The sequence below is a fragment of the Schistocerca nitens genome, chromosome 11, assembly GCF_023898315.1.
Source record: "Schistocerca nitens isolate TAMUIC-IGC-003100 chromosome 11, iqSchNite1.1, whole genome shotgun sequence".
Taxonomy (NCBI): domain Eukaryota; kingdom Metazoa; phylum Arthropoda; class Insecta; order Orthoptera; family Acrididae; genus Schistocerca; species Schistocerca nitens.
In genome coordinates, this window is record NC_064624.1 from 16,713,321 (window position 1) to 16,727,523 (window position 14,203).

General features: G+C 36.6%; 1 protein-coding gene across 1 annotated transcript in view; it reads left to right on the forward strand.

Annotated features, from left to right (window-relative positions):
- Positions 1-14,203, forward strand: part of LOC126213288 (histone-lysine N-methyltransferase eggless-like) — a 328,640-nt gene that overhangs the window by 296,318 nt on the left and 18,119 nt on the right. Inside the window, exon 20 of the mRNA XM_049940954.1 lies at positions 12,390-12,567. Within this exon, the coding sequence (XP_049796911.1) occupies positions 12,390-12,567 (178 nt within the window). The remainder of the gene's footprint in view (positions 1-12,389; positions 12,568-14,203) is intronic.

Consider the following 14,203-nt stretch of genomic DNA (forward strand, 5'->3'; position numbering starts at 1 on the left):
AGATTCTTATCACCCAAATTTGCAATAACCCTAACAGCATACGTATCTGAACTCAGACGTTTCAGCAGACCATCAATGTGTTGCTTCCAGTTTAATCTCTCATCAATGGACACACCTAAAAATTTTGAAAATTCTACCTTAGCTACAGACTTCTGTTCAAAGTCTATATTTATTACTGGAGTTGTGCCATTTACTGTATGGAACTGTATATACTGTGTTTTATCAAAATTTAAAGAGAGTCTACCTTAGCTACAGACTTCTGTTCAAAGTCCATATTTATTACTGGAGTTGTGCCATTTACTGTACGGAACTGTGTATACTGTGTTTTATCAAAATTTAAAGAGAGGCCGTTTGCTGAGAACCACTTAATAATTTTGTGGAAAACATCATTTACAATTACATCACTTAGTTCTTGGTTTTTGGATGTTATTACTATACTTGTATCATCAGCAAAAAGAACTAACTTTGCATCTTCATCAATGTGGAATAGTAAGTCATTAATGTATATAAAGAACAGTAAAGGACCTAAGACCGAACCCTGTGGGACCCCGTACTTGATAGCCCCCCAGTTTGAGGAATCAGCTGTTGTTTTAACATTACATGAACCACTTATTTCAACTTTCTGCATTCTTCCAGTTAAGTATGAATTAAACCATTTATGCACTGCCCCCCTCAAACCATAATGATGTAGCTTATCTAATAGAATTCCATGATTTACACAATCAAAGGCCTTTGAGAGATCACAAAAAATACCAATGGGTGATGTCCGGTTATTCAGAGCATTTAATATTTGATCAGTGAAAGTGTATATAGCATTTTCTGTTGAAAAGCCTTTCTGAAAACCAAATTGACATTTTGTTAGTACTTTATTTTTACAAATATGGGAGGCTACTCTTGAATACATTACTTTCTCAAAAATATTTGATAGAGCTGTCAGAAGAGAGATTGGGCGGTAGTTGTTGACATCCGACGTATCCCCCTTTTTCTGCAATAGTTTTACAATGGCATATTTCAATCTATCGGGGAAAACATCCTGCTCCAAAGAGCTATTACATACGTGGCTGAGAATCCTACTTATCTGTGGGGAACAAGCTTTAAGTACCTTGCTGGAAATGCCATCAATTCCGTAAGAGCTTTTACTTTTCAGTTAGTTTATTATTTTACTGATTTCAGAGGGAGAGGTTGGTGGAAATACAGTTGTTTCAAACTGCACAGGTATGGCCTCGTCTATTAGTAGCCTTGCCTCTTCTAGTGAAGATCTAGATCCTATTTTCTCCACAACATTTAAAAAATGATTATTGAAAATATTTTCAATTTCTGATTGTTTGTTAGTACACTTGTCATTCAGTTATATGGCACTAAAGTCTTCCTGTGCTCTTGGTTGCCCTGTTTCCCTTTCAATAATATTCCAAATTGCTTTAACTTTATTATCAGAGTTACTGATCTCAGACATGATACACATGCTTCTGGACTTTTTAACAACTTTTCTTAGTACCGCACAATAGTTTTTATAATATTGAACAATTTCAGGGTTAGTACTCCCTCTTGCTGTTAGATACAGTTCTCTTTTACGGTTGCAAGATATTCTTATTCCTTTAGTTAGCCAAGGTTTTTTATGTGTTTTCTTGGAATTATGTTTAACTATTTTCTTGGGAAAACAATTTTCAAATACCCTTAAAAATGTATCGTGAAATAAGTTATATTTCAAGTTTGCATTGGGTTCCTTATACACTTCATCCCAGTCTAGCTGCTGTAGGCTTTCCCTAAAGTTTGCAATATTTATATTGTTAATTGAACGCACTGCTTTTAAATTCTGATTTGATATACTGCATGGTTCTGGAAAGGATGTAAATGTCAAAAGTGAAGCCATTCTTCAAAAGCAGGGACAAGCGTAAGGTAGGAAACTATTGGCCAGTATCCCACTTTCCGACATTTTCAAAAACAATAGAAAAATTAATGATGCACAGAATCAGCAAATATCTAAATAATCGTAAGTTACTAAATAGAAATCAGTATGGCTTTCAGGTAGGTAAAAATACAGAGACAGCAGTAATGTGCTACACTGATCAAATAATCAAAAATCTAGAAAAAGACAATTGTGTAATAGGAATAAATTTAGATCCCTCCAAAGCATTTGACACTGTAAATCATGGCATTCTTTTAGAAAAAAACTGGAAGCATTAGGTATTCATGGGACAGGGAAAAAGTGGTTTGAATCATACCTACAAAACAGAACATGGATTGTAGGACTCCACCAACCACAAAATAAATTTAGTATCAGATCCAAAAGAAGTGGAAATAGGAGCGCCACAAGGCAGTATTCTAGGTTCCTTATTGTTCCTGGTCTACATAAATGAAATTTGCACCTCAGATGGAGCAGCAAAGACCATACTATTCACAGATGACACTAGTGTGATAATAGGTGCACCAAAGCAATTGCTGCAAACAACTACTGATCAAGTCGTAAAGAATGCCCACACTTGGGTCAATGCAATCCGGTTGACATTAAATACATATAAAGCAAATTATATGCAGTTTAAGAAAATACATCAAAATGTAAATCTTGATCTGTTGTTGGTTGACAAGGCCATAGAGAGAGTGGTATGAATGAAATTTCTGAGGATTGATGTAGATGAAAATCTTAATTTTAATGACCATGTAATGAAACTTGTGCAGAAACTTAACTAAGCCTGTTTTGAACTTAGAATTATTACAACTGTTTGTACTGCAGAGGGTGCCAGGATGGCATATTTTGGCTATTTTCAGTCTCTTGCAGCATACGGAATAATATTTTGGGGTTCCACAACTTGCTATCTAAAACAAATCTTTCTGTTACAGAAGATGGCTATCCAAATAATAACACACAGTCATCCACAGACACAATGCAAACCCGTATTCAACAAGTTAAAGTTCTAACAATACATTCCTTATACATACATACAAATGTGTTTCATATGTTAGGGCCAACCTTGCAGATTTTCAGAGAAATGCCAACTTTCATAACTACAATACCTGAAATTGCAAGCCACTCCATACTTAGTGAAAAAAAAAAAAAAACAAAAAGACACACAAACAAAGGCATGTGAGCCCTATTGGTACAAAACTCTACAACATACTGTCAGCTAACACCAGAAAGTTAAAAGATTAAAAAAGATTTAAAGTAGTATTTTAAAAATTTCTACTTGAACAAGGTTTTCACTCGGTAAATGACTATTTAGGCCGATAAATAATTGTGATAATGCTTGTATTAAGGCAAAACTGAAAGTACTGTCTTTCATCCTCTAAAGTTTCTGTTAATTTTGTATATCTGATGAACAGCTGTTGAGTGTGGTAAAATCTTTACTGAATTATTGTAGTGAATATAAGGGCTTCTTGTTTATGGAAGACAAAAGTAAAGCCTTATGGCAAACAGACTATGCAGTTACAATACTGTTAGTATACATGTATAAAAAGTTGTATTACTGTGTCTTGTATGACCAAGTATTATTCTTGGAACATTTTTTTGATCTATTTTGTATGTGTTATCTTTGAACTACTTAATGTAAAATTTGGATGTTCCTTTTCCATAAATTGTTATCCATAAATTTACATGTACTTGTGGACAACATCCATACTATATTTATTGTCTACAGATGGATAAATAAATAAATTTAAAAAATTTTAAAAATTTTAAAAATAAATAAATACTTTTGTGAAAGGCAGGAAAATGTACAGCAATATTGTGCTGGTTATAGGGAGTGACACATCATCCCAAACATAATTTGTTTCACTATTAGTGGTGAATCACAACTATTAAATATCTAGTGAGTATGCTTCCATAGTGATTTATAGTTTAAAGATCTCACAAAACTTATTTAGTTGGTAGACACCAAAGTGATTGGAAGAATTGTAAGAGACTATAATTCATCTGTGGATGTGATTGTTTACTAAATCCTTGCCCAGTTGATACATGATTATTGCTCATAAATCTCAGACCCTTATCAGATTGTGTTACTAGAAAAAATTTGATGAAGATCTACACATTTTCGTCAAGAATTTATTTAACCAGTGTTAAGGTGTTGCAGAGATACTTGACCACTCCTGACACACATACATGGAGAGAGACATTTTACATCACAGAGTCTTCTGGTAAAATTCTGAAAATTGATGTTTCAAAAAGCATTAAACATACTACTTCCTCCCATATATCTCACTGAACAACCATCATGTTACAACAGTTTATATCTCCAAATTAACCAAAATATGCCAATTTGTAGTTGACACAAGGAATTAGTAGATTTTTAAAGTAATAGTCAACATAAGTTTTGGATTTACTTGAATTTAACTTAACTTTTAGTTTAGTCCATTTATGTTGTGAGGTAACTCATTGTTCATACTCTGCCATAGATGTAACTTTCATAGCTGAGAATGTTTTCTGCATATCGGAACATGAAGGTATAACTCTAACTACAAATTCGTGTATGCAAGGCATCCATTTTGATGTCCAATATAGTGATAAAAACCAAAATTACACCAATCTTCACAAACATTGTAAGGACTTGAAAAATCAAAACTGAACATGGCAAAGACTGAAATAATACTGTATGGTTCTACAAAGACTGCATTTGTGTGCTCACTGTCACTTTTTCTTAATAGACACACAATATTCATAAGTATTATTTTACGTTATTGAAATGATAAAATGATTAATTTATAATTTAAAGTTTTAGTTCTGCATCCGATATTACAGCTCATTAATGGTAATCCATTTTCAAAATCATAGTCCAGGATATACTACAATTTATACATGAAAAGTATTGCAATTTATTTCTTAGCAGTGTTTCTGTCTAATATTTTAGTTACAGAAAAATTACTGGTTGACCTGAAAGTACATATATTAAGTGTTGTTCCACTCTGTCGTGTTAAAGTGGTAAAATCAAACAAACCAAGCAGGATGGGTCAAGGTGGGGCTGGTGAGAAGGAAGGGGGGGGGGGAGGCAGGATTGACAAGAAAGTATAATACACATGCAGTCACACACTATACGGTGGTTTATCTGGTGTAATAGCTGTGGCAGATATGAGCAACTGCTATGGGTACCAACTGTCTCATTAAAATGTTGAAGTTAAAGTTACAACAATTGCTACCAGAAATACTACAAATTGGATGTGGGATATTAGTTGACCTTTGTGAATAGTTCACACACTTATCCTGATATAGTATAGTAGTTGAGAAATAAGTGAATGCAAGTATTTATTGTTAAAAGTATTATATTCTGAATAATAGTAACAATTGTTTGTCTCTTGTAAAAAAATTTGTATAGTCTTTGCCCCATTAATTTTATTGTTCAAAACTTGTTTATTTTACAAAACTTCTTTGAAAACTACATTAGCAGTTATAATATGATCATGTTATACTTTTTGGCTTCTTTGAAAACTACATTAGCAGTTATAATATGATCATGTTATACTTTTTGGCTGAATGTGTCTTTAGCACAAACATAAATGTCACTGACTGTGAATTCATGAATAAACCACATATAACTGTCTAGGTGAAGAAACATTTTCTGATAAATACAATCCTGCTGTTTGAAGCATCTGACCTTGTACTTCTTTAATGGTCATTCCTGAAGGCAAATATCATTGGGAAGTGTTTTCTTATCATTTGGAAGCACATGGTTGGATCAGAAAGTGTGTGGCTAATGCAGGACATGACCACATTTTTATTGGAGTCAATGAATTTAGCAGTGATGACATACTCTCCTAAGAAGTTACCTAATTTTGCATAATTAATTAATCCCTGATTAGCATCAATATTTCTAATTAACATGCTAATATCATTTTTTTGTAAAATCATTAGATGAGGTGGTAAACTGAATGGATTTATAGAGTTCAAGAATTTTATGGCATGCAACTGAATATTGTTTATTTCTTCAACTTGGACAGAATCATAACTGAGGTAGGCCTTTGGCTCTCCAGCTAGCAAATTGGAAATGATATATCCTTTATGAACTATTGTACAGTCAACATTTTGTGGATATGTAATCGCTGTTAGATACAACTGCAAAACATTTTCTTCATTGATTTCTGTGGGATTGAATGGTGGTGGTAATAAAACTAGCATTACTAATGTTTCAAAACTAGCTAGTGTTTTTTTTCATGTATGGCATTACTGAGAGGGACCTCCTAGCAGTCATTTCAGAACTTCAAGCTAAAATGTCTTTTAGTTGAGATGATATTTCACCTGAGCTGCTATAGGAATCTAGAGTAGAATTATTGAATCCTCTGACACATCTAATAAGTATCTCTCTCTATCATGAAAAATTCCCTGATCTTTTGAAAATCACAGAAATCCTACTAGTATATGAAAAGGGAATAAATTAAGAGCATGGAAAATTATTAGAGAAAGTAATATTAAATCAACTTCAGGCATATTTCATCAAACATAATCTATTTAACAATCTACAATATGGTTTTAGGAAAGGAAGATCTACTGTAACAGTTTCAGCAGTAGCCATTTTTATACATCAAATATTAAACAAACTAGATGAAGGAGATGAGGTAACAGGCCCTTCCTGGATATAAGTGAATAATTTGTTACTGATAACCATACAATTTTATTGCATAAATTAGAAGCATATGGGTTATGAGGGGTAGCCTTATAACTACTGACCTGTGTGTCACGCTAACTTATAAAAGGAATGAACAGTTGGTAACGACCAAATCAACCCACAATATACTTCAGTGCAATGTGTTGTGCCCCAAGGAAGAGTATTCGGGGCTTTTCTGTTTCCTGTGTACATTATCTATGTAATTGAACCCCAAAACTTCAAGGTTCTAAGCTATGCTGATGATATATCATTTGTCAGCTGTTGCCATGATAATCAAACTACTATGAACCATAATGAAATCAATTGTAATTTTCTGTCCAGTTGTCTTACTGCAGATGATTTACTCATAACTAAAGAGAAGACAGTGAGAATGTGATTTGTGCTTAACTGTAATCAGAACATAAATAGTTTAGACCTGCATTGTTCCTTAGCTACACAAACAAACACTATTTTTTGCATATAGTTGTTGATGAACACCTGTCATGGAAAGAACATAGAGAGCACATTTGTAAGAAAATCAGTACAAATGTGTACCTACTAAACGGGCCTCACCCTCCTGGACCATGATAGCATGAGACAAATATACTTCGGGTGATACATCCACATCTTCAGTATGCTATTGAGATATGGGATGGAGCACCACTTGTCTATACAGACAGGCTCTTCAGACTACAAACACAAGACAGTAAGAGTGGCAGCTACAGTAAACAGAGGTGAGCGTTGTAGAGAAATCTTGAGAAAGTATAATGTACTAACCATCTACTCTATGTACATCCTGCAGGCAATAATATTTGTAAAACAAAATCCAGACTATAATGTAACAAGCAGTAATGTACATAGGTACAATACACTGGGAAGGGAAAACTTTCAGAGAATTCCAAATAAAAACCAAAGGCTGCAGACCATAATAAACATACAATAGGAACCATATTTTATGACAGACTTCCATTTGATCTCAAGAGAACTATTTTAAATGCTTTAAAGAATAAAGTTAAGCATTTATTAATAGAGGAAAGCTGTTATTCACCAGAAGATATTAAGTTGTAATATCCCTTTGTGAACCAGAGTATGTAGCATTAGTTTGTTTTTCCAACAAAAAACAATAATTTCTCACCTTCACAAAAAGTAACCACTCAGTGAAAATAGGTCCAACATTTGCCCTCATATTTTGTGTCAACTTATGAATTTTAACATGAGACCATAAGAGTGATTGATTAACTGTAGTTTCAACTATGGCTGTCTGTAGGAATGTCTAGAAATGGGTAATATTTGACAGAAATCTCCATAACACAGAATTATTTTGCATCCATAAGGGGCAATAATATGCACAGTGTCCCTTGAAAGTTTATCGGCAACTCTTAGCATGTCTTTGGGAACCCCTGAGGCTTTGTCCCAAATGATGAGATCAGAATCACAGAGAAGTTGTGCATCCTTGCTGCGAATGTAGATCTATGAAACTGATGTGTTCAAGATGGGAACAGGTAACCTGAAAACTGAATATGGTATGTGTCCCTCTAGTAGGATACTTACAGCAGTACCTGCCCATGCAACAGTTAAACAATCTCATTTTCACCTCTTACAATGTGATACAGAGATTCCATCGTGGATTTTCAATTGTCTAACACAAAGTTCTACAAATAAAAGGTTTACCAGAACCTCCTGCTCTGTCGATGAAATACCAATTGAGAACCTTATTTCTTACTTCATTGCCTGATGCCTTCTGTTCTTTGTTTAGCTTCTCATAAGTTGCTGTTTTGTTATGAGAAGTATAATGTTGTGTTGCAAATGCTATAATGATGAATTAAAAGTAAAATAAATTAAATTACAAAAGTAAATAGTACTTACCTGAGATGATGTGACTCAGTTCATTCCTGCAGTACGCAGTGCTTGATTAAGGACGTAAACAGCTCCAACCACTGTTGTGTATAATAGTAAAATTATTTTGTCAATAGATGGCATGTATGACTGAAATAGTGTGATAAACACACTTGGATAAATTCGGGAGGACGACGGTTCAATCCCGCGTCCGGCCATCCTGCGTTAGGTTTTCCGTGATTTCCCTAAATCGCTCCAGGCAAATGCCGAGATGGTTCCTTGGAAAGGGCACGGCCGACTTCCTTCCCCATCCTTCCCTAATCTGATGAGACCGATGACCTCGCTGTCTGGTCTCCTTCCCCAAACAACCCAAACCCCAACACTTGGATAAGGAATCTAAACAACTGCAACTGCTGTTGTGCATGCTAATTAAACAGATTTTCAATAAATGGCGCCTTCTATATATTTATAAAAATGTTTTCAAAGTAAAGTTTATTTTAATGACAACAATAACTTTAAACTACACTCCTGGAAATTGAAATAAGAACACCATGAATTCATTGTCCCAGGAAGGGGAAACTTTATTGACACATTCCTGGGGTCAGATACATCACATGATCACACTGACAGAACCACAGGCACATAGACACAGGCAACAGAGCATGCACAATGTCGGCACTAGTACAGTGTATATCCACCTTTCGCAGCAATGCAGGCTGCTATTCTCCCATGGAGACGATCGTAGAGATGCTGGATGTAGTCCTGTGGAACGGCTTGCCATGCCATTTCCACCTGGCGCCTCAGTTGGACCAGCGTTCGTGCTGGACGTGCAGACCGCGTGAGACGACGCTTCATCCAGTCCCAAACATGCTCAATGGGGGACAGATCCGGAGATCTTGCTGGCCAGGGTAGTTGACTTACACCTTCTAGAGCACGTTGGATGGCACGGGATACATGCGGACGTGCATTGTCCTGTTGGAACAGCAAGTTCCCTTGCCGGTCTAGGAATGGTAGAACAATGGGTTCGATGACGGTTTGGATGTACCGTGCACTATTCAGTGTCCCCTCGACGATCACCAGTGGTGTACGGCCAGTGTAGGAGATCGCTCCCCACACCATGATGCCGGGTGTTGGCCCTGTGTGCCTCGGTCGTATGCAGTCCTGATTGTGGCGCTCACCTGCACGGCGCCAAACACGCATACGACCATCATTGGCACCAAGGCAGAAGCGACTCTCATCGCTGAAGACGACATGTCTCCATTCGTCCCTCCATTCACGCCTGTCGTGACACCACTGGAGGCGGGCTGCACGATGTTGGGGCGTGAGCGGAAGACGGCCTAACGGTGTGCGGGACCGTAGCCCAGCTTCATGGAGACGGTTGCGAATGGTCCTCACCGATACCCCAGGAGCAACAGTGTCCCTAATTTGCTGGGAAGTGGCGGTGCGGTCCCCTACGGCACTGCGTAGGATCCTACGGTCTTGGCGTGCATCCGTGCGTCGCTGCGGTCCGGTCCCAGGTCGACGGGCACGTGCACCTTCCGCCGACCACTGGCGACAACATCGATGTACTGTGGAGACCTCACGCCCCACGTGTTGAGCAATTCGGCGGTACGTCCACCCGGCCTCCCGCATGCCCACTATACGCCCTCGCTCAAAGTCCGTCAACTGCACATACGGTTCACGTCCACGCTGTCGCGGCATGCTACCAGTGTTAAGGACTGCGATGGAGCTCCGTATGCCACGGCAAACTGGCTGACACTGACGGCGGTGGTACACAAATGCTGCGCAGCTAGCGCCATTCGACGGCCAACACCACGGTTCCTGGTGTGTCCGCTGTGCCGTGCATGTGATCATTGCTTGTACAGCCCTCTCGCAGTGTCCGGAGCAAGTATGGTGGGTCTGACACACCGGTGTCAATGTGTTCTTTTTTCCATTTCCAGGAGTGTATTTGAGTATTTTTGATAATTAGTGGCGAACAAAATCTTGAAAATGGTGTTTCAGCCATTAATTTTGATTAAGTAATAAGTGAGATATTGTGTACAAAAGAAACAACATTGATAAATAATATAAGTATATGATTATGGGAAATTGCAATAATACTTGATATCTGTTTCTGTGTTACCTTTATTGCTGCTGATGGCGTCGTATCAGTTTGACTGATGATTTTTATCATAGGCTTCAAGGAACTTACTTTCAAGTGGCATTTTAAGTAGTTTTGTTAATCAAAAGTTTCATAAAAGTGTGAAGATATCATTATTTTGCTTGAGCACAGAAAGTGCACATAAGTGCACCTCAACACATGAGTATACGTCCATTCATCACCATTATCACAACCACCCATATTGCATCTGTAATACCTATTATTGTGTAAACAGCCTAATTGATTCATTTAGTATTCATTTGGCATTACCGGGGAATATGAAAGTCTGGTGGTGGTGGTGGTGGTGGTGGTGGTGGTGGTAGTAGTAGTAGTAGTAGTAGTAGTAGTAGTAGTAGTAGACATCTGTACATCCCTTTTACAAGAATATTGCACATGTCTTGGTATTATAATTTAAGAAGAACAAAAATAAAGAAATTCATTTTTGCAGACTTTTACAGACTTACAGGTGTAGTATGACAGGGATGGAATAGGTATTTCACCATGGCCTTATGGTAGGAACCATCTCCATCATTTGCTTAAATAATTTGGGAAAACAATGGAAGATCTAAATCAGGATGGTTGGATGATGACCTCTACCCTCTTGAATATAAGACCACTCTGTTTAAAGCAGTATTAACTCATTTGGTTTATCCCTGGTGTACAGTACTGGTCTGCAAATAAGTTACTTAATAATGAAGAAGGCTAATGCAATACTGTCCATAAACATTTTCCATTTATTTCTCATTCGTGCTAACTACAGACACTAGACACACGTTGTCTCATAATACTACACACACTATGTGACCATTTTGTGTACTCCAATTCCTCATTTGCTAGCTAAAAAAACTGAGTGAGTATCCCTCTATAATGAGTGCCATATTGAGCTCAGAGAGAGGATAATGTGTTAGTATTATTCATGGCATACCTTTGGGAGTAAGTTTTTCCAGAAAAGAAAAGAAGAAATATAGGAGGAAAGTGTTATGTGGAATGTTTGATGTTTTATTATCATTATTATTAACTATTTGCATCACATTTTTTATCAAACACATGTGAAAGTGTTACCTAATTAATTTAACGGATATTAACTACGTAATTTAATGGGTGCTTTTAACTGCCTTTTAAAATAAGTCTGTCTTAGTAATTTCTTTGATCTCCTTTGATAATTTATTGTACAGATTTATTCCTTAGTAGAAAATGGTGTCTTGAGTTACATATTTATTCTTTCTTGGTAAATGGATAGCGCTGTTTGAGCAGTAATTACCAGTGTGTACAACTGCTGGTAAATATATTCACATTGTGCAGTTAAATGCCCCCATGTTTTTAAAAGATCTTTATAGTGACCTTGACAATTATTTCTGGTTATTATTCCCTGTAGTTTGAAAATTGTGTTCCTATTTTGTGCATTTGTTACCCTGAAAAGAATGCGATATGTAAGAACTGCGAGAACTTCTGAATGTTTTATAACTAAAAGAAGTAAGCTTTAAACAATGGAAAGTTCAGGTAGGAATTCAACAATGTAGGAAAACACAGATTGCTACTTACAGTAAAGAAGACACATCAAATTGCATACAGGCACCATTGGAAGTAAGCTTTATCTTTACCAAAACATTTAACTCTTAATGTCTCTCTCTTGCTAACTATGTTTAAATAACATTTTATTGCATAAGAAAGGATTAAGCAGAGTTAGATAACAAGAACCACTGAAACTAGCAAGTGCCTCTTTCCATTTTGTTCTAAACTGTCTCCTCAGTCCCCATCTTTTAGTCATTGGATATTCAGTTCTTTCAGTAACAATATCTTATTGTTCATTATTCCATCATTAATATTATTGTCATTATTATTTTCAGATGTAAGTGCTCATCAACTTGCCTTAACAGGCTGGTTCAACTTCCCATGAAGTGTAAGATTCAGGTTTTCATGACTCCTAACCGTGGATGGGGAATACGGACTCTTCATGACACACCAAAAGGCAGTTTCATCTGTTTATATGCTGGGCTTGTACTTCCAGAAGAAGTGGGAGACACTGTAAGTAATTTGCTCTCAAGTATGGATTGGTATCACTTTCAACTCTAATCTAAAACATATTGTGGACCGAGTAGAAAGAGAGAGAGAGAGAGAGAGAGAGAGAGAGAGAGAGAGAGTGTGTTACAAATGTTTGAAATTAAAAAGGCCTACCACATGTAACTTGGACAGTTTCCAGTGAAAAGTGTGGTGATTATATACTTTACATTTTGTGTACTTTATGTTACTGCATATGAAATGCAGCCAATATGTCAAAACTGTTTTGCTGGAAGAAGAATTGTATCACACTTCAGTCTAGAGTAAATACTTTTTATATAGCAACAATATGCCACTTTGCATCCCACTTGAAGCTGTTTTCACAAAAAAGAAAGTAAATGAGCTACGTATGAGGAGTAAACCACCCTGTACATTGTATTTTCATGTTCATGTCCTTGTAAACACAGCCTGACTATCCTGTCAGATGCCTTTCCTGCTAACCCCTCCTCTCCCAGATGAAATGAGAGGGAATTCGTGTATCCTGTATGTCTGTTTCCAATGTTATCCCATGTGAAAATTTGAGAAAGTTTTTAAATGTTTGAAAATCATGTAAGAATGTAGTACAAGCCACCTAATCAGATGTGGGAAACTGCCTAATTCCATATCCAGGATGGCTGTCACTCCAGCTCTTTGTTAATCTACTGGGTGGATTCAGTGCAGGGCTGGCACACCTCTCTGAATCACAGAAATGACATGCCAATTTGTGTGGCTATCAGGTCAGTTACACTTAAAACTAAACTCTTGGTAGTTTGGGTTCACTACAGTGAGCATGTATAAGTAAGTCATGTGTATATGTGTGTGCGTGGAAAAAAAGGTTGGAAAAGTCTGAAGACATGAGTGTGTTAAAAATAGTTAAAGAAAGAAACAGGGGAAGCAGTGAAAAGGGCCTTGTTTATGGAGGAAAGTGGGAATTAAACAGAATAATGTAGCAGTACTCTGTTTGCCTCAATGAAGTAACTCCTTAAATTTTATAGGCTATAGACCCAGTAGCCAAAGCTCCCTCTTAGCCATATGTCCATGCAGAATTTAAAACACCTACTTACTTGAGATACTTACAAACTTTAAATCTTTGGTAGCTCACAGATCTTCTTTTGTCAGTTATTCAAAGGAATATTGTACACTGTTACCTTCTGTTGTGATACCTGGATATTCTTAACAGTTTGCCTTGTGGAAATGATTCAAAGACTATTTGAAAAGTAGTGGACTTTAGACAGTAAAAAGTAGCACTTGAATACTTAAGGCAAATTTATTAGAAAAATCTTAGAACTAGAAAATAGTATCACTTCTCTACAGAATCACTGTTCATGTTTAAGCATGTATCCTACATCTTAACTAGTTGGCAAATTCCCTCTTTATAAAATACTGCCACTTGAGGTTGCTAAGAGCCCTTGTTGAGTTTCTTAACTAGAGTGATAGCACTGGGAGCCAAATCACTTATTGTCAACAAATGGATAAATAAAATAAATAAATAAATAAATAAATATCTGTGTGCTTAGAGAAGTGAAAAGCATTTGGAGCCATGTCAAGACTGTAAGTCAGATGTACAAAAAGTTGTACTAGTAATGACATGCTAATTCTGTTGTTTGCTGGGCAGTGTGTTGTG